Source organism: Perna viridis, chromosome 9, assembly GCF_037379345.1.
Source record: "Perna viridis isolate PV_CMFRI_1.1 ecotype Kerala chromosome 9, ASM3737934v1, whole genome shotgun sequence".
NCBI classification, from domain to species: domain Eukaryota; kingdom Metazoa; phylum Mollusca; class Bivalvia; order Mytilida; family Mytilidae; genus Perna; species Perna viridis.
In genome coordinates this window covers 35,627,978-35,648,811 of record NC_142453.1, presented here as the reverse complement: position 1 = coordinate 35,648,811, position 20,834 = coordinate 35,627,978, and the positions used below count along the sequence as shown (strand labels likewise).

Below are 20,834 nucleotides of genomic sequence, written 5' to 3'. Positions count from 1 at the left end.
TAGAATGTGTAAAAGAATATTCACCCAATTATTATGAACTATTTGTCGGACGAAGCAGTTTTCTAAATGCAGGTGTTGTAGGTCACTTCCGGAAAATGAACAGCATTGGGCAAGAGTGCCAAGAGTTAAAAGAAGCGTATGATAACTGTTTCAATAAGTGGTTTTCGGAACAGTTTCTGAAAGGCAAGAAGAAAGATCCGTGTAAAGAGCTATTTGGGGTGTACCAATCTTGTGTAAAGGTAAAAATACGTGATAGTTGATACACAGAATTTCATTTTCAGAAACACGATATTAAGACTTAAACCAAAATACTAAAATTGCTATTTCATCTCACATTTTACTTTTTGAGGGGATGTGTATATGTGTGTCAAAGATAACACTTGAATTATGTTCTATTAGATCAAAAACTCATCATGTAGATATTGTCTGTAGAATATTAAGAAGTGTTGCATCACTCAGGTAATAATCCCTTTGGGATTCAGTGTCCAAAGCTATTTTCTGACGTGGCTGTCCATTAGCTTTGGACATTAAGCCCCAAAAGGATTATCATAAGATTTACCACTCTAGGAACACTTAAATAAACCCTATTTGTAAACATACTCAAAACCAAATGTATCAGCCAAGATTAGCACTGAAAAGCTCTACCAAAGAATAAGGCCTCGTCCTATCCCCATCCACATGTTACTATGTTGGTTACCATTCTTTTAAAAAAATATACTTTATATTTAGGGGTTTATTTTTTTACGTAGTTCCTCCTCTAAGATCCCTAATAATGCCCACTTTAAAAGGCTTTATACCTAAATTCATGTGAAAGAACAGTGGATGGGACCCTGTGGATTGGATTTGAACCCCATTTGAAGTAAAGAAGTGGACATATAAATAAAACTTTAATCACAATAGGCATATATAAAATGGCAATTAAAGATGAGGACTGGCAGGCAGCAAGAATAAAAATAGGTTTGTGTAAATCCTATATTTATTTTGGCTTTAAACATTTTCTACATTGACTGTTTAATCTCCATCTTTGTTTTTTCCTTTCATTTCAGAAAGCGATACATGAGAAAAAGATTGATTTGGGTGAAATAGAAAAGGATGTTCTTGGCACAGAAAAAGAACAACAACCCCCATAGCAGATATACACATAACATAAATATGTGCTGTTTAAAAGAGTAAAAGAATAAATGGATTATACAATGATAATTTGCATATAGGATGGAATAGTTGTGTAGAACATTGTGAGTAAGGAAGAATTGCAGTTAAAACGAGTTTGAATGAAAAACAAGTCTTTGAAATGATTAATTTACCTCAATTCCTCAATACTTTTTTCATTTTCATTTGTGATACATATATGTATCAAAAAAACATTTGTATTGTTAACATGATATTCATCTAAAGTCTAAGCATTCATATTTGTATAAAAAAAAACATTTATATCATTGTCTAAGCTTTGTTAAGTGATTTTGTAACTGGTTGTATGAGTAAAAAGAATTTTGTGATTTACTCTCTGTGTCTCATGTTACGAAATAAGTTTTGCTATTGTTGAGTTAATGGATTCTTTTAAGATTTGTATTTTTTTTGTACATGTATTATGGTTTTGTAAAAAAAAAAGTATTTTTACCAGCAGTATTATCTTTTTTTTCTGTTTTGACAAGTTGCAGGCTAGTTTTCAACATTCAGTATAGAAAAATATACTTATAATCTACCAGGGCAGTATATTGATTTCTATAAACACGTACCAGGCAACTGCACACAAATAATTTGCTGAAATTTTGCTGAAATCATGCAAGATATAAAAAATTGACCATCCTTTTTGTAGTTTGATTTACCTCTATTCCATCGATGAATGCATGTCTAGTAACCACCAGACTCTGTCCCCACTTCATTCCATCCACCAAGCTTAGAGGGTACATACTTTATTATGCCTGACTTTAAAGCAGGATGATTGCTGTCAATCAATTGGACTTTCCTTCTTTTGGCTACTCCTTTTGTTTGGTTATTTTGTTATTACCTTTTATTTCTATCAGATACATACTAGATGAAAGAGTAATTTCTATAGTTCATAGTGTTAATGCAAATATCGAAGATACATTATGTGTATGTGGAGACAAACCACATTATTTACCACCAGGATGAAAATTGTTAGGTGTTATATACTGTGAAAATTTCATTTATAAAAAGTAGAAATTTTTTTTTAAAAAAGAAGCATTCTATAATAAAAAGAGGTTAGTTTCCTTTAAAGCATTCATGGTTCATATCAATAGCGGATCCAGAGGGGGATGCAGGGAGTTGGCACCCCCTTTTATTAGAAAATTTGTCATTTTCACCCCTCCTTTTCCAAGTGTCTGGATCGGTCCTTGCATATGTTCTGGTTATATAAGCAACTTTTTTGCTTAATTAATCACATTACATCATACCAATATTAGTTCGACATTTTTTTATTACCCATAATTATTATGATATACAGTACCCAAGCACTTCGGTCACAGATCGTTTCAACCACCCCCTTTTTTCTTAACCATTATTTCCCTCTGATTGTGATATGATTAAAAATCGTATTTATTGCCATTTTTGGACACATCTATTGAACATATCACAAAGGAATGCCCAATACCACCGTCTAATAAAAAATGATCTTATACAAATACCTGAGTTCCTCCAGATCCACAACATCAAGTCCAGGTACTGGACAGATTCAAGGGACCAACAAATTGACTTCTAGAGGGGAAGAAGTTTCAATGATCAAATTTTTGTGTCTTAGATTCTTCGTCAGTAAAATTTCTGACCAGACCTTTTTATTAGATCACCTGGACCAAAGGTCTCGGTGAGATTATGCCATCTATTTGCGTCCGTCGTCTGTAAATTTTTCACATTTTGCTCAACTACATGAAAACCCTTCGACCAAATTCAACCAGAAATCACGGAAATGGTGTATGCAAGATCTTTCTACAAAAAATCCACTTTTTATTCCATTTGATCAATTTTAAACAAGATTGCCACGTAAGCTATTTTAGCTTCTGATTGATTCAACTCCTCTGAAACCACAGGTGACAATGTTTTGAAACTTTATAGGTTTAGTGACGCCGATGTCCTCTACAAGCAGTCTACTTTTTGTTGGAAACACATTTTGAAATAATTCTCTGGCTTAAAATGTGGCTTCGGCGGTTCCGTGGATGGCAGGAAGGATGTGAGTATAAGACACACTCCATGACAAGATGATTTCAAATTATCTAGGTAATCTCTTGCCTGTCCGTGATTTTTAGATCCTGACTGACGTGCATCTTGCCTAATTATTTTACACTATCGTTCATCCTGATTTTTTTAACCATACAGCATCGCACTTCCTTTTTACTTGAAATTAGATCCCGCCATTAAAAATCATATGGTTGCCATTCTCTATTAGTGATCTTTTGTGGATATTTTCATAAAGTCGGAGGATTTCATAGTTTTTAGCTAAATTATAGCGAACACATTGAAATAAATACTAAAATCGGACCGGACATGTCCAAACCCCAGGCCATCAGTTTCACTTTTATTTCTAATTCAGAAATAGTTACAGAACACATGCATACTCGGTCATAGTTTTGAATTATATAAATTGCGTATGGAATTGGCACTTTCCAACAGTTATTGCTCTTGAACTGAGTGAGAGATGAATGCCTGGTTTCTTAAAAAAGATACAAATCTTTTTGCAGAGAGGAAAGTATAACTAAGGGAACCAATATTCTAGCGGAAATAAAACGAATGTAAGCCAATTAAGGACAAAGATCCGACATGGAAAACAGACAAACATTTTTGGCTCAACAAAGAACATATTATACATAAAATCATACATAGAACATATAATAAATAGAATTATACATACAATGTAACAAAAGTAAATGAGCAACTCGGACTCCACCAGAAACTGAAAGCACGGACCAGGTGCATCGATAGGATAAGCGTCCTCTGCTTTTCTACAAACACCAACCGAGTTGCTCATAGAAAGTCAAGTCCGGGGTAGACGAAAGAGGAAAGGAAACTATGACACGTTGAACAAATCAGTTTTCATGGTGCAGATGGATACACCGTAACGATCCACGAGTTCATGATGACGATCGTAAAATTTCTGTAGTGATGACTTCAATCTTGTTTAAGAATTGGCTATCAGATTACAGTATTAATCTCAAATTAATTTATAACAACATAATCATGTTCCAGAAGCCTAAATATAAGAAGTGTAGCGCAATACAAAAAGTCTGTGTAGTAACAAGCTAACGTATTAGTTTGAAAACTCCCTACGTAGGTGCTGAAGGAATGTTGCCACCGATGAAAGGAAAACTGGCAATACTGAATGAAACGTCATATCACGCTTGTCGTATAATTTGGTCTATTTATAGTTTTCCTTTACCATCGATCTCTAAGTGTAGGGCAAGACTTTACAGTGTCTGCAGTATTCGTTATCTCAAGTTCTTTGGGGTAGATGCGATGTATCAAATCCCCGAAACTGGATTTGGTTAAAGATAATACGCCATCTGTATAGCGGAAACTGAGATTAATTGATCTAGCTAAACGGTGTTCTTTCGTTCTGATCAGATCAGCTATAAAGTCAGCCTCATAAAAGTGAAGGAATAGGTGTATCAGCAATTATTAACGTTACAGAAAAAAATCTAAAAACATGAATTTTTATATGCACCCTTATGTATACTTCCCATCAAAAGTATCGGAAAACTTCCTTTAACTTGAGAGCATGTAAGGGTTTAAACCTATTTTGAGGGAATCAATTTCTACATTTAAGTATCCCTCCGGCAATGGATGCTCAATCTCATCACATATTAGCCTCAACGAAACGGTTACTAATACGATTCTTTGATTCTCTTATATCATGGTTAACAAGACATTATTTTTGTGGGATGTCCAGAGGTAAAACTAGTACATATCCAGGTATATATTCGAATATAATGCATCATGATGGGAGGGTCTGTTGCGTGTAGAGCCTAAAGCAACTAATTTTCTTTGATGCACGGCCAAATTATTTCATCTAACTTTCTACTGTACATACATACATACTATCACTATTTTTTGCATATCTTTGGTTACAATATCTACTGTAATTTAAAGATTGTTTTGCAGTGTGTGTGTGGAAGCTATGTGAATATGCTGCATGCGTGTAGGTCTATACTAACGACGGCGCGTGCGTTTTATTTTTAATCTACAAGCTTTAGTCCACAGGGACTGATGAACCAAAAGAAGTATTAAATATTTTGAGTTTTGTTTTTAAAACTTGGTCAACAGAAAGGAACATGTATCAATAAATGATCATGCAATTCTTATTAGATATCGTGTTCAAAGTTTTGAAACAATTAATGATTCTATTTTTAAAGAAAAAAATTGGTACTCTTTTGTAAACATTTGAATACGCCACTGCTTTTTGTGACTTGTGGCAATTTTCATGGTCACACATTTTCTGACTTAGTTAAAAACAGTATTTTTGAAATATCACCAATAACTCTTTCCTTTAAGTACAACTTCATGTTGAAATACTCTGCAACTTAATTTTGCCATTCAAAAGCAAGTTGAAACTATATAAGAAATTGGAAGAAAAAAAAACGAACACGGGAAAAGTTGTAGAAAAAATTAATTTCCTGTGTTACTATATCACAATACAGAATATACACACAACGCCGTAACTGAAAGTGATATTTTAGATAAATCGTCATCACTATTCGCGTTTTAGGACGTCTTTTCAATTTATTTCGGTACTAACCTTAGCGAAAATAAGTTGGTTTACAATGAAGAACCGTCAATGCACACAAGACTTTCATCCATCGAACAACAATTTTTAGACTAACCAAAACTGAAGAACATTGTCCAAGTTTTCACGGGTCTTGTGTTTTTTTAGAGTAGCATTTTCTAGTGGAACATGAATTGGTTCTAAACCACAAAATCCTGAATTAAACGTATAAAAATGCGTTGTGCCAAAAGTGATTCCCTTGTGAATTTTCTTTACAGAATCTCAACACATTAAAAAAAAATAATGCGATGCTTTTACGTCGTCAATCTGATGGAAATTTTATAGCGCTAAAAACAATTTTTTAAATGTAGATTAGGGACTTGAAATGTATAATTTGTAATAATAATGTCACTACTATCAGATATTCATTTACCATCCATTTAAAATACAGAGGTCTCGAGTCTTGCAGCAAGTCGAACTTCTAAAAGAATGGTCCGTTTGAAGTTAGATCTTGAAGGTTTTAGCATACGAGCCCGAGAAAAGTACAATCAAACGAGCGTTGAGTCACGGTCTACATTTTTTAATCAAGCCAGAATTTCCCATTATCTTTAGTTTCTACACGTATGCACTGAATGGGTTGTCTATACTCAATTTTCGTTTTCTTTTAATGTGAGGTACCTCGACTTCCATTAATAGTACTCATGTACAGTTGAGTTCATCCAAGCATAATCATATGACAGGACTGCTTCGCAGTAAGCCGGTTGTAGTCAGTTTTAGCCCGTTTGAAATGACATGTTCTTGCATACACAGTTAAAGGTATCTGTGTTCGATCAAGCTGTACGAAATGATCAAACTAACATATGACCAGACTGCGCTACACGAGTTACCAGAAGTTTATGAACAAGGCCACTTAATATGTGCAAATTCCGGACAAAATTTTCAAATTGCATTTTGTCCAGCATAATTTTTTACTTATATATGGTCAGACAGATCAGAAACCTTTTAGGTGTCGTTACATTTTGGGCAGAAACTTTCAGCAGTACCAGGTCTATACTATATTCACCAATTTTGCCGGCACATGAAAAATCTCGCACAATAAAAAGTGGGGCCATGAAATTATTTCTTTTCGGTTGCATATGTAAAAAAAAAACTTGCCAAACCCTAATGGCAAAACATTACATTTTAGGTCCACCACTGTGTGCTTCTCTGTAGACATCAGTGTAAGAAACTGTTTTCCCAAGTAACACAAACAGACAATTTTAGTTATCACAATTTATACAACAGATCTTTTTGTATATAAAATAACAATAAATAACAAAAAAAAAAGATGGGATAAATAAAAGTTTTTTCGCTGTCAGCAAGTCACAAAAATAAAATTCATTGGCAGTATAGTCATTGTTCCCTCAAAGGGCCAGCATAAAATTAAGTGTCCTTCGGCGGTAGATCTTGTAGTAGTCTCATTTTTATTAGTACTGAAATTTGGTTATTAACCAGATTTGAAGAGAAGAATGGCAACTTGTCCTAAGTAGAAGTAGATGAAATGCTTGGTTTCATGTGTTACGTAGCTACCAAAGTTACGTCCAACGATACAATGCCAGGTTGGGTTGTATTTTTTGTCGAATTCCTTCTTGATGTAGGCAGCAATATCTTTCTCAATGTTGTATTTCTCTAAAGCCTGTGTAGCACAGTCTACAGCATCCTGCTGCATGTCTTCTGACATATCAGCATTCTTGATCACAGCTTTCCTTTCAGACATTATGATTTCTATTAAGAAAATAAAAATCTTTAACCACACAACAGACAACCTAACTCCAACAAAAATAAATAAATAAAAAAAACAAGACTGCAGTGAGTGCTTCTCAATCTTTAATTTTTTCCTTGGTCTTAGATACGAAAACACTGTGGTAAAAAGCAGTTGAGAATGACTACTTAGCATACGTGCCAATGAATGTTTTGATACGAGATTGAATAAGAATTACATACTGTAGGACGTAATTGAAGGTAAAAATGCAAGAATATAAACTCTGTACAAAATACTGTCTATACTATAATAGTGCCTATTACAATTTACAAGTTAACTCAGACCTTAATATAAATGATAACGGAATTCATTTTAAATTGCTAGTTTTTTTAGCGTAACACGTGATTCTCAAAAACATATTTCAAATAAAAATAAATTAACTTACTTTTGTGACTCTTCCACTGTGTACAGCTGACAATTTGTGTATTGGAATGATCAATATTCCTAGCAACCTAAATTAAAAACCCTGCCTATCTGTTATTCTAATTTTGATTGGTTGTTAAGACAAGCTCTATAGATTAGTTTTTCATCCCACAATGCACTTAAAGCGGAAGTACTCTAAAAAGCCTTTTAACGGACCCACAAATTATCCGGTTTTAATAGTAATAGTATAGTTAAAATAATTTATGTTAAAATAATCCATTTAAGAGGCTCTATATTTTTTTTCTGCAACAAAAAAATAATTTTTAAAAATCTGCATATAGTAGCGATTTCATGTACACTCTAAATACTTGGGACACATTTAAAGTATTCATTAGACTCGTAGCTCTGTGCAATGTTTTAATAAATATTGAAAACTACTTATATCGTCTCCAATAGCGTTCATACATATGCATGCACCTTTGATAATAGCCAGGAAGTGTAGCTCAGATTTAGAATAGATGAAATGACAAACGCTTTATTTTTTTCTATTTTGTTTAATATTATTGTTACTTAACTATTTCAATAATTATTTCAATAATTACTAATATGTTGATCATTTCTATGAAAGAATTTTATAGTGGATATAATTATCATTGATTCCAGGAGTCAAGTGATCCTATGTTCCTATATTTTTCCTATTTTTTTCCCAGAATTTTGCTATATTTCCTATATTTTACCAAAATTTCCAATATATTGACTGACTGTCCTTTATTTTCAATTTTAAAGAAAAATAGAAATGAGTATTTTTTACATGTCCAATGTATTTCATTTTGATATTGAAGAATATTTTAGCTTGAAATAGATGGTGCTAATGTTAATACCTAATATTAACATGATATAACAATATTGCCTTAGTGTTCTAGGAGTATTCCATCCCTTCACAAAAAAGAAATCTTGGTTTGCAAATTTGTTTAGTCAAACAATGTTCATTTGATATAATTTGTACCAGTAGAGCCAGTAGAGGAAGCTCCCTATTAATTTTAATATTGCACTTCTGATAGAGGGACCGGACCCTTCCTGTCAGTTTTTTTTACCTTTTCTATTACATGTAAGATGAGATATTAAATTAGCATCAAACTTTCGATTGGCAATACATACATACATACATACATATACATATACATATATATTCTTAAGTGGAAGCTCCGAGCATGCTTGGAGCTTTTCAGTAGTCTCTTCTCAGCAGTTTATGTAACACAATTATTATTTTTCATTGAAACCAGCTGGATACTAGATGTGCAATCACTTCTATGAAGAATGAAATCTATCATAATGTGTATTCAGTTGGTAAATAAATAACTCATTACATCTCACGTTTGTTTTTATTTTAATATTTGCCAAAGATCATAATAAATTTGACAGTCTAATTCCATTTCCCCATAAAATAAAGAGCTTTCTCATATCTGAATTTGAGTGCTTAATTTTAAAATTAACCTCACGATTTTACAACCAACCAAAAAAAAAATATTTACAAATGTTGTTTAGACACTGAAGTAATACATGTATTTATAAAAAAAAATTGTGAAATGAATTAATCTGTAAGACAACATGAGATTTTTTACAAACTATGTGGTATTTGTGTAAAGATTCATCAATTAAATCTAAAGGGACTCTCATTATTTACAGCTTCCACACCTGTTTGTAGAAAATACAGAACTATGTCTTATCAAAGTCACACTGTGGGATATAAAATCTACGATACAAAATTTCAGCTATCAAGTTAATCATCTGCTCAAGAACTAAAAATAAGATTGTACTGGTAATGGAACTCCGGCCCTTTTTTTTGAAAAATTAAGGTCATGATACACTTAGTGATCCTTTTTGTCTGGAGTATTAAGAATGCTTGCTTTAATATTGCTTTTATAAGGGAATTCACTAATGTGTAAAAATCAATGCCTTTTGGCCTTGTCTAAAATTTTTGTAAATAATTGTATAAAATTTTTGTAAATATTTGTCATCTATGCTGCCATAATGAAAAATAATAATTGTGTTACATAAACTACTGAGAAGAGCCTACTGGAAAAACTCCAAACACGCTCGGAGCTTCCTCCTAAGAATAAATCTATCACCCCTTATATCTCTGGTAAATGAAATTTAAAAAATGTAACATTGTCCTAGGACACTGAGAACCTTCTATTTTTTGTAATTAGTGTTTCTATTGTATTTTGTCTTTTCCTTTGCTTGGCAGAAAACAAAATGACATCTTTAGAGTTCTGTCATTGACTACACTAGTATCCCATTTTTTTTATTTCGTCAGAGTTTATTTGAATTTTCAACATTTTTGAGTAATTCTTCACCCTATACTTAGTCAGATAACTAAGGTGCCATCAACTGCAGAGCATTTGTACCAATATTGGAATTTGGGGAACAAAGTACAAACAACCACAGTATTTGAAAGTTAATTACGTATTTAATTATGATTTAAATGTATAACAATGACAAAATTAAAGACCAAATTCCAAGAGAAATTGATGTTGAATGACACCAAAAAAAGTGAACTTTGTGAAAAGAGACAATAATCTTAACTCTTTTTTTATTATGTTTTCCTTTATATTTTAAAGAAATGTTCAGTAAATGCATTTGAAACAATTATCTAATATCTAAGGGAGGTGTGGTATTGCTAAAGGCTATATATGTATATATATTGGTAAAATCCTATTTTCCTATATAGTTTTTGTCAAAAATGGCTTGACACCCTGTTGATTATATATCTTTCAATAAAATCAGTGTTGTTAGAATGTTAATAGAAATAGTTTAAATGTTTTTAAAAGAAATCCTTCTGGAAAATTTGTATGCGATTTTTTATATTCCCTGCTCTGTATGAATTATTGTCTACCCTGTAATTATTTACATCTTAATTATGTGAATTAAACAAATTGTCAAAATTAAACTTTATACCACCAAATGCACAATAAAAAGTCCTTTCCAAATTTACAGCATCATCCTTTATTCTTGTCCTGCGTAAAGAGTACTAATTTGAATAATTCTAAAAATTAGAATAGTTTTTGAAAGGAAAAAAATGCACACTATGTTACTACATCTGTGTACTATAGGCTTTATCTCCATAATGACTTCTAAATGTGAAAACAAGAGGTTCCCTATGCTGTTAAAGGTTTTTCTATTTCGGTGGTTACGGTTGCACTGCCCAACTTGCCCTTCTTTTCTGGCATATACATGCACGAGTGATGGTATTAAATACACAACACGAACCATTCAGTAAGACGAGGTGGATATTATATGGCAGCGGAACTTACTACAACAATAGATATAAAACCTTCAGTCTTAGTGGTCCCGAGTTACTCAGCTTCGATTTAAGACTTTTCTGTGAACAGTATGCTTTTTAATTTATTTTTTTATTAAGTTTTCTCAATCATGTAGTGGATCAAGAGATTGTGTGTATGTGTTTGCCGGGGAGGGGGGGTCCAAATGGCCATCTCCTAGATCCACCACTGCAATCGGGTTGTTCGAATAAAAGAAAATGGCACATTTCATTTTTAAAAACAAACCCTATTGATAAAGGACAATTTTAATGTTGGACAAACGGTCAGCATTCCAATGGGAACAAATTGTGCTTCTCTACTTGCTGACCTATTCCTTCACTCGTATGAGGCTGACTATAACTGAATTAATCCGAAAGAAAGAATATCGATTAACTAAATCCATTAATCTCAGTTTTTGCTATATAGATGACGTATTATCTTTAAACAATCCAAATTTCGGGGATTTGTTACATCGCATCTACCCCAAAGAACTTGAGATAAAGGATACTACAGACACAGTGAAGTCAGCCTCATATCTTGACCTACACTAAGATATCACATCATGAACTCGTGGATCGTCACGGTGTATCCATCTGCGCCATGAAAACTGATTTGTTCAACGTGTCATAGTTTTTCTTTCCTATTTCGTCTACCCCGGACTTAACTTTCTATGAGCAACTCGGCGGGTGTTTCTAGAAAAGCAGAGGACGCCAACACTATCGATGCACCAGGTCCATGCTCTCAATTGTTAGTGGATTCTGGGTTGCTCATTTACTTTTGTTACTTTGTATGTATCATTTTAGTTACTTTATGTTCTTTGTTGTGTAGGTCTGTTTTCCATGTCTGGTCTTAATGTCCCTGGATTACATTCTTTTGAATACCGCTAGAACCTTGGTTTCCTTTGATTACTCTTACAGCTTAAGTTAACCCAAAGTTATAGATTATTTCTGAACATAAAAGAGCAATCACTCAAACAAAAGCAATTCGCAATTCATTATCGTTCAACGAAGCTAAACAAGTAAATTCAAAACTGAGTTTAATTTAAAAATCTACCAAACAAACAGAACAGAGCACTGTAAATACAAAAGTGTCAATGCATTTTTATTTCTCTAAAACTAAATGTCACTTTTTGTCTTTAAAATTGAAAAATGGGATTATCTGTCGTAAGCTGGTTCCATCCGATTAAAGCCTCGTCATCTCAGTGCTATCAATCTCACATTTTATATAGACGCAGTCATCACGCACATAGTCCATCGTCTTTAGAGCCTCTAATTCAACAAATTTCTGTGCTCCAAAACTAGCGTTTCTTTCACCAACTGGTCTCCCTAGAAACGCCTTGTTGTCTTTGATAATGTTCGGTTTAATCGTATAAGTGATGTTGCGTCGAGAATTCGGATCTTGGCACTGATCGATGAGGGAAAAGGATATACGATGGGTGAACGGCCAAGTAAGTAGTGAGTCGTGTTCACCTTTGCAGATACAGATAAAGATAGACAGAAATTTACCTCTTGCTGAAAAAAAAAAGAATGATAATTATTAACTATAGTTATAAAAAGTGTTTGTGTTGGTTGCAAGAACTTTTAATATACTACTGTAATTTTAATGGAGTTTAAAAAAATCAATCTGAGAATTTTTTTATGAAACCGGGCTCAGCAGGTAAGACTTTAGGGAAGGAACAAATTAAGGGGCTGGTCATACATTTATAAATCATGCAGATCCTATGATATGGGTCACATAGTGTTTATTATATCCCACTGATTTTTTTTTCATTTCAATGTAATGTTTATATCATGTGTATGTCAAAAAGTATAAAGAGGTTTTTAAATCAACAATGGGTCAGAAATTGACTCTAAACTTCTCTAACAAAGCAACCAAATTTTGTGCAAATTAAAGAGTTATCTCCCGATTTTAATACTTTCCTCTTTAAACGATGTAGTTAATCCCATATCAATATTCAACTATCAGTGAGGATGCTTTTGTGATATGAAAAATTTGAAAAGTTTTTTAAAACGAAATGTGTCATGTGCCACCCATGGCATGTTTTTTACAAGGGGCACCCTCTTTAAAAGATTACTACCCAAAACAATGTATTCCTACCTCTACCATCACCATATGGACATAAAGACATCGCCATTCTATATCCATGTCGTGTTGTTAGAAACGGTGGACTGAATATGTTTGGTTTCCTGCCAAGTTTGGCATCAGACATTTTATCTTCCCACTTTTCTATTCTCCAGACCAATTGACAGCCGTACAGTTTCTCCAGGGTATCCACTTTACTCTCTAGAACTGCTATCTTGTTGGTATGGGTGGCCAGCTGCTTCATGTTATTATCCAGTTCTCTCCCATGAGATATAATCGTATCTATAGCCATACCCAAATGTGATATCGGGTCCTCTTTTATGTGTTTGTGTAGATGTTTTCGTTTACTCTGAAAAATGTAAACAGTTAAAATATGTATCAGAATTACTAAAGTATTTCAAAACGTGTTGATGAATGTTTTTAATTATTTATTACCTAATTTGGATAGCTGATAGGTATAGAGAGAACCAAACGAAGAAAGGTACACAGGGTCCAATTTTAGTAAGACTGAGAAGAACTTCACAAATAAAGAGTGCTATTTATATAGCCTTTTTGAAATTTATTAGTACGGATCGAGCTAATGGAATAGCTGAGTGATACGTAGTGAAAAGACAGTGGATAATAGATCTGCCGAGGAGATCAATATACTCTTACCATGAAATCACAACCAGCATCAGCAAACGGACAAGGTATCTGTTGCTGAGGACACTTCTCTTCAATGTGGAACTCCATCTAAAAGTCAATAAAATTGCAAATAATTTTTAAATTTAAAACTTGAACGTGATCGTGCTTTTCAATGGAACAAGAACAATTTATCGGTTCACACTCTAAATGTACTCCTACAACGTAAGAGGTTGGAATTCCGTTTCTCCATACCCCAACCTCTTACTTCCGAGCGCCATATTGCATAACGCTCGTTCCGCCGTCCCTTGAAATCGGCGGAATTATAGTAAACTATTTTCCATTTAAAACGTTTTATACAGTTTCTTTACCATTTCACGGGAGAAGGTGACTAAAATAAAGAAAAACAATGATCTACCTGATGAGAAAATCCAGCAATCCTGGAAATCCTTTGTAAAAGCAGTTAAAATGAACTCCATATTTGGTTTTTAGCTTTTTGAGTGTGTAATTCCGATTGATAAAATTACGGATTTTAAAATTTGCGAAACAAAAATATCAAATTAACCAACGAATTGCCTTTACCAACTTTAAGTTCGTTTTGTCAAAAATGTATTTTATTCCGTAAAATTAGTGACCTAATTCAAAATTGCAGGTCATTTGGACAACTGTCTTCAATACAAATGTTTTCAAGTTATTTAACAAATGTTCAGGATTTTTATCTTTCGATTTCCGGTAGGGTAAACTTCCTTTATGCAAATAAAAGAAGTAAAGTATTTTATAACACATGTTAAGGTAATTAACATTTGCGAAGGCTTTCAACATGTCAAATGCTAGAGGTTAGGATGGTACCAAGTCAGAAAACAGAAAATAGCTTGCCAGACAACCTCTAGCATTGTTGGAGTATCTCTAAAAGGAACTGCATGATAAAAAGTAATTGCAAAATTTCATAATGAACTTGGTCTCAGTTTTGATCCCCAAAATGACACCCCTGTTTGCAAAGCTAAATCTAATCTAAATTGATACAGTACAACAAGTGAAACATTTAACTTGTAGTCGTAATAAAAATGTTAGGACGTGCAATACTTGTAATATTGACCTATGAGTGTTATTATTGTCATTGGTTTACCTCTTCTCTTGGAATCTCTCCTTTTTTACAACCATTAGGGCATGGTAACAAGAACTTGCCACAGACTTCCAAATGAGACGATTCTTCTTCCTGTGTAATTGGAATGTGACAAAAATCACATCGGATGCCTCGTTTTGAACATTCTTCTTGAAGATGCTTCCGGAGATGGCTTTTCTCGAGATCCATTCCGCAGTTTTTCGGACATTTGATTGGCGTGTATCGACAATCCTCAATATGCATCTACGAAGGACAAGAATGAAGAAGTAAGATATGTAACCGTGTATTTTATACTGCACGTACATGACTTGGTGCGTTTTATTTTCAGTGCCACCATTTGTCTGTTTAACTCCTTCTGTCTTGATTGCAATAGTAATAAAAATAAATCAACATAAAAGGCAACCGCATTCTTTATTTAATATTTTTCCATTGACCATTCGTATACATAGTAATCAAAAACAAGACTACGCCAGTCACTGAGCACCCTGACAAGATTGTTCGCATGATAAATTGATTATGTCTACAATAAGTATCCTTACACTTGTATTTTTTACACAGAACTGACGTAATGACACATCAAAGCTTTAGAATAATATATCTGGAAGGACTTATTCAAACCAGGGATATATAGATTTTTTAAAACAAGATGGCGCACATGCACAAGTCAATAAGAAACGATAAAAGTCGTTAAAGTGCTCCTGCCCCGAATCTGAACATGTTTATATCCATTCTGTCAAAACCCTGTAATACTTAGTATCCCGTAATTATTCTAACTCTTATAATAGCTGTTGACCCCTGAACCTGTAACCTACCTCTAGATCCTTCAGTTGTCCAAACCATGTACATCCTCTATGGACGTGGGAACACTTAACTTCTAGAGCATCAAGTTCTTGCTGGAAAGCTCTGTCAACACTGACCTAAGTGATACTAATATAGTCATTTATATATATAAAGCTAAAATCGTAAATAAATTAAATTACAACACAATGCATCTACCAATTGAACGTTCTAAATTATATTTCTTTTTCTAAAAATATAGAGTTATTATGCATGACAATGAATTTATATTTTTTGTTGATTTTGGTAGATCTTGAAAATTAACCAGAAGTACAAAATATTTCAAAGTGGCCCTCTCTGAAATGAAATACTAATAGTAACCTGAGAAGCAATTTAGTTTTTTTTCCAGATTCGCTGCTTGAAATATAAAACACCCAATATTTGTACCGGGTTATTATTTTAATACCTCTCGTTCTCTGTCAATAATCTTTCCGTCTATTGGACATTTCGGGGCAATTCTACAAAGTATGATATAAATATAGTCAAGGTAAGAAATAATAGAACACTCTACACGTTGACGTACTCCCAAATAGTTAAAGTAGGGAAACGCTCTGGGATCCACGTGGGGTCTGGGAATAGGCCAGAGCGTCAACAGGCCAGTCCAGCCGCTAGTAGGACATACGCTGAGTTCTTCGGTCAGGTATCCCGAAGGCTGGGCTACGCTACCTTCAACTACTAACAGATATATACTAACACAATCCCCGCAAGGGGCGATCGTTTATTTGTTTTGTTTGTTAGGGTTTAACGTCCGAGCAGCAATATTTCAGCTATATTCAGACGATGAACATGAAATTGATGAGAAAATGAACATGAAGTGATGATGAAATGAAAAAGGGATGGGACACAAGGACAATGGGGTCGACACATTTTGATTGCCACTGGAAACAGGGAGAGGTGGGTAGGGTCGGGCAATTTAGCCTCCTGTGGCGGAGCCCTATGGTTCCTACTCCGGGAGAATACCACAGTAGGGTTCTTTAACGTGCGAGGAACGTGGCATCTTTCCCAACACGGTGCACCACTATGGTTTGCGGTCAGGTTTTCCGTATTATAGCCTGACAACCCCAGCATGTAACACGCCAGGGGTACCCCATTCCACCACCTGAGGCACACATCCCAGTTACTCTGTGGGCAGAGCGCCCTAGCCCCCGGCTAGGGTTCTGAGCACTATTTAGTCGCCTTTTACGACAAGCTTAGCGCTGCTGCAGGCCTATTCTTTTAACACCCGGACCTGCACGGGGCAGGGGCGATCGTGCGAGATCCGGAACGTTAGTCAATACCATATAAACCACCAATCGGAAATAATAGAACCATGTATTAAAAAAACACTTGCCGATATTTTGATTTTCTCAGCACCATTGTACGCTAACGTATAATGTCTGAGTTGACAACACTGCCTTTTTATTACTAGGTAAAAGTGTTGTTTCCTCTTTGACAAACTTCTCGTCTACTAAAAATGCTTGTAAACATTACTGTAGTATACAGTGTTCAGTTGTAGCTTACCAAATCTTTCTAGTATATTTCTGAAATGCTGTAAATACCTTAGGTGAACTTTACACTAACCGATAAGTAGCTAGATTATACTTCACTCAAAAAAGTAGAATATAATGTTAGTTCCTTGGGCTAACTGTACCTACGAAATTTCGTTTGACGAGCATATGAAGCTCCAGGTCACCATAATGAATACAGTACCTGAGAAGTTCAGGTAGACAGGAAGCACAGCATCTGTGACCACATTCTTCAAACAACACTGGATAGCGTAGAACATTAGAACATACAGGACACTCATGTATCTTGTCTAACGGGGCACAAAATATGTACTCTATTTCATCTTTGTCGCTAAAGAACAAAAATATAATCAATCGTTTAATAAATTGGTATATTTTGTTTATACATAAGCTAGGCAAACTTTCAATACTACACGTAACTGCAAAATGTGGATCGTAAATTAGATACGTTGTAATGATTCTGATTTAGCACAAGAAAGCAACCACTGTGTTGTTGGTAATACTTTGTTCTCAGAAACCTTGTATTCTTTGTATTGAAGTTCTACATATTTGATGATTTTGAGACGTAATAGTGGAACAACAATTTATTTTTGAATATAACGTTCTTTCTGATTGGCTGACTTTTACGTTTATTATCTCATAGGCGTAATTTTTTTTTATTTTGGCTAGAGTCTTGGATCCCTTGATTACTTTTTACCACGTTATTGTCGTGTTATATAAGGCTGTTTGTTGGTTGTAGATTGCAGAATTATATGTACGGAATGATTGTAATATTTTTTTGGTCTATTAGAAATAATGAATGCTCGTGATGCAGACTTGAAAATATCTGCACCATATAATTGAGGTTATTTCATCACTGACAAAAATATATTGCAATTATTCCATAAATGTTTGAAACTAGGCAACATCTCAGATGTCAAACATGTAGTAGATGTTTAAGAAATATTTTTTATTTCGGTGAAACGTTGGAAAAAAACGTTATTAAAAAAAATATCACAAATATTACCTCAAAATGCCACCGTCCATTCCCTGTGGTCTGAACATTCTTGACTCAGCCCGGGTCCCGGGGCGGGTGAGAAAATCATCGTTTTCCATGCCTCAAAATCCGCCAAGGAGCCGTTTCTCTTTATAATTATGTTAAAAAACAAGAAGCGATCCCAAGGAATTTCATAGACTTCATTAGTATTTGTTCAATCTATTTTACTGAATAACTTTAAAAGAAGTTTTAACTTTAAAATTGATCAATGTTTATGAACAATTATAGTTTATTTTATGTAAATAATAAGAGAACTGGTAATTTAGTACTATTGATTACAGAATCGATTCCTGAACTTTTCCTTATTTTGTCATATTTTTATTCATAAGAAAAGCAGTTATGCATCTTTATACGCTTAAACCACAGTGCAGTTTTTATATGAGTTAGTTGAATAGGACTAAAACAAAAAAACAAAAACAAAAACAAAACCAAAACCAAAAAAAAAAAAAAAAAAAAACACACCCCCCCCCCCCAAAAAAAAAAAAAAAAAAAAAAAAAACCGAAGAGTAAACGTATGTTTTGATTTTCTTTCTGAAAGCAAAATTTCAAGTAAATCCAGCAATTTCGTTTGCCAAGGGATAAAATTTTGTACGCCTGAAGAAAGGAGAGAAATTGGACAGTAAACAATGTCTAGCAAAGATGTTGATCCGAACTATGAATTGCTGGACGCGCACATACAAAGTTACCAGACCCCGTGATGAACAATACAGAAAAAAAAAATGATTTGAACCGACTTGAAAATCTATGAAGTTATTGAACAACAATACTTGAGACACTTAGTGAGTCTACTTTCATTATTTGCGTAAAAAGAGACACGTGCTTTTAGTTTTAGACCACAGGGAATGCTAATTTAATATTGGACCGATATGTTTCTAAAAAGTATTTTGAAGTTAACATTAAAAACCCATTATTTATTCGATAACAATGATAATGGGTAAAATTTTCAAATAACAACTGTGAACTTATTGTTTGCTAAACCTATGATATTTGACTCTAAAATGCCAGAATACATTTCATTCAGTAATGGGTTCCCATGATTACTCTTTAAAAGCAAATCAGTACAAAATACCAACTGGTTTCTGATAGTGAAGGAAAATACACTATGGGTAATTCCCAGTTATCGAAAAAAAATACTAGTATATAAAATGAATGACTTTTTTAGGCGAGTAATGATTGAAATTGTATTTTTTTTTATGTCAATACAGGTTTAATTAATAATATCGACCAATAATGTTCTTAACATGATATCTAACTCTAAAGAATTGTGAGGTTGTTTAACGAAATTGTCCATGAATTCATGTTACGTCATTGAAATAAGGTAAATATTAGGTATTTAGAAAGTAAGCTAAACAATATCTCTCACTTGCAAACAGTTAAGGTGTATTGACCGAATTGTCATAGCTGTGTATCCGCAATCAAGAGGTCATTACTTAGGCATATGTTTGGAACATTAAATGAATGATTTTACGTGATCAGTCACATTCATGCGAATATAATAAATGATTGAAAATACGTCGCCGGAAGCTGTGAGTTCTCTATCTCCATCAATTACGCCAAAATTGGGCAAGTGTTGGAACATTTTAAAACGAATTTCGATAGCCTCCTACAACTTGACCCCAAATCATCGTTTATGATATCTAAATGCCATTTGACATGCTTAGTCCGGATGAGTTACGATATCCCTCGGTCACCGTTGGTGGAGATCTTTAAAAATAACAAATTGCGGTACAGGTTATGTTGGTTTATTATTTATGAAAATTGATTTAAAGGTGGATACCGTATTTAACGGTACATATGGCATGTTTTGTTATTGACTTCAGATTCATTTAATGACATATGTAATAGGAAATAATAAAACAAATTATATATATACTATATGTAAATCTTTGAAATTTAGATGTATTTTAAAAGCTAAAAAAGTATGATTAAAAGAGAGTCATATGATTAAGTATTATAGGATGATTTGTACGATATGCATTTTAAATGTGCAACATTGTTTACATTTAGGTACTTTTCTGGAAAAAAGAAGGAAGTTATAGCTCATTAAAATGAGTGTGAATAATTACGTATATACAAATGAAACCATTGAGATTTGATATAAGGGAAACGTATAAGCGGACACCAGGTTTTTTTAGGATACTTGTATGAATTCTAAGAAATGTAAATTTAAATGCTTTAAATAGATTGAGGTATCATTAAAACGAGTAGAGATCACATATTCCCCCCGCAAGAATGGTGGTAAATACGACGGAGAATGACACCATTGTCAGTGGAATAATTGCTTAACGAAAGGAAGGGAGAAAGTACGGATGGAAGTAAGAACATCCTTATCACTATACATTGTATATCCCACTCATGAAGGGGGTACAAGAATTATAATTGCTTAACGAAAGGAAGAGAGAAGGTACGGATGGAAGAAAGAACACCCTTATCGCT

At 33.7% G+C, this 20,834-nt stretch overlaps 3 protein-coding genes across 3 annotated transcripts; 1 reads left to right on the top strand and 2 right to left on the bottom strand.

Moving 5' to 3' along the window:
* Positions 1 to 56: 56 nt before the first annotated feature.
* On the top strand, positions 57 to 1,623 carry LOC148608002 (TP53-regulated inhibitor of apoptosis 1-like). The gene is made up of 2 exons (XM_088546633.1): positions 57 to 239; positions 1,047 to 1,623. The coding sequence occupies exons 1-2, from the start codon at positions 96 to 98 to the stop codon at positions 1,128 to 1,130; spliced, it is 228 nt and encodes a 75-aa protein (XP_088402759.1). The 5' UTR covers positions 57 to 95; the 3' UTR covers positions 1,131 to 1,623.
* A 5,344-nt stretch (positions 1,624 to 6,967) lies between these two features.
* On the bottom strand, positions 6,968 to 8,033 carry LOC148608001 (dynein light chain 2, cytoplasmic). Its single transcript, XM_088545813.1, has 2 exons — positions 7,897 to 8,033; positions 6,968 to 7,474 (listed from the first exon to the last, which is right to left on the bottom strand). Exon 2 carries the CDS (start codon positions 7,464 to 7,466, stop codon positions 7,197 to 7,199), a length of 270 nt encoding a protein of 89 aa, XP_088401939.1. The 5' UTR covers positions 7,467 to 7,474; positions 7,897 to 8,033; the 3' UTR covers positions 6,968 to 7,196.
* A 4,201-nt stretch (positions 8,034 to 12,234) lies between these two features.
* Positions 12,235 to 18,859, bottom strand: LOC148608000 (TNF receptor-associated factor 4-like). The gene is made up of 8 exons (XM_088545811.1): positions 18,369 to 18,859; positions 17,547 to 17,693; positions 16,264 to 16,315; positions 15,833 to 15,937; positions 15,024 to 15,263; positions 13,931 to 14,008; positions 13,292 to 13,625; positions 12,235 to 12,705 (listed from the first exon to the last, which is right to left on the bottom strand). The coding sequence occupies exons 1-8, from the start codon at positions 18,455 to 18,457 to the stop codon at positions 12,377 to 12,379; spliced, it is 1,374 nt and encodes a 457-aa protein (XP_088401937.1). The 5' UTR covers positions 18,458 to 18,859; the 3' UTR covers positions 12,235 to 12,376.
* Between the last annotated feature and the right edge of the window lie 1,975 nt (positions 18,860 to 20,834).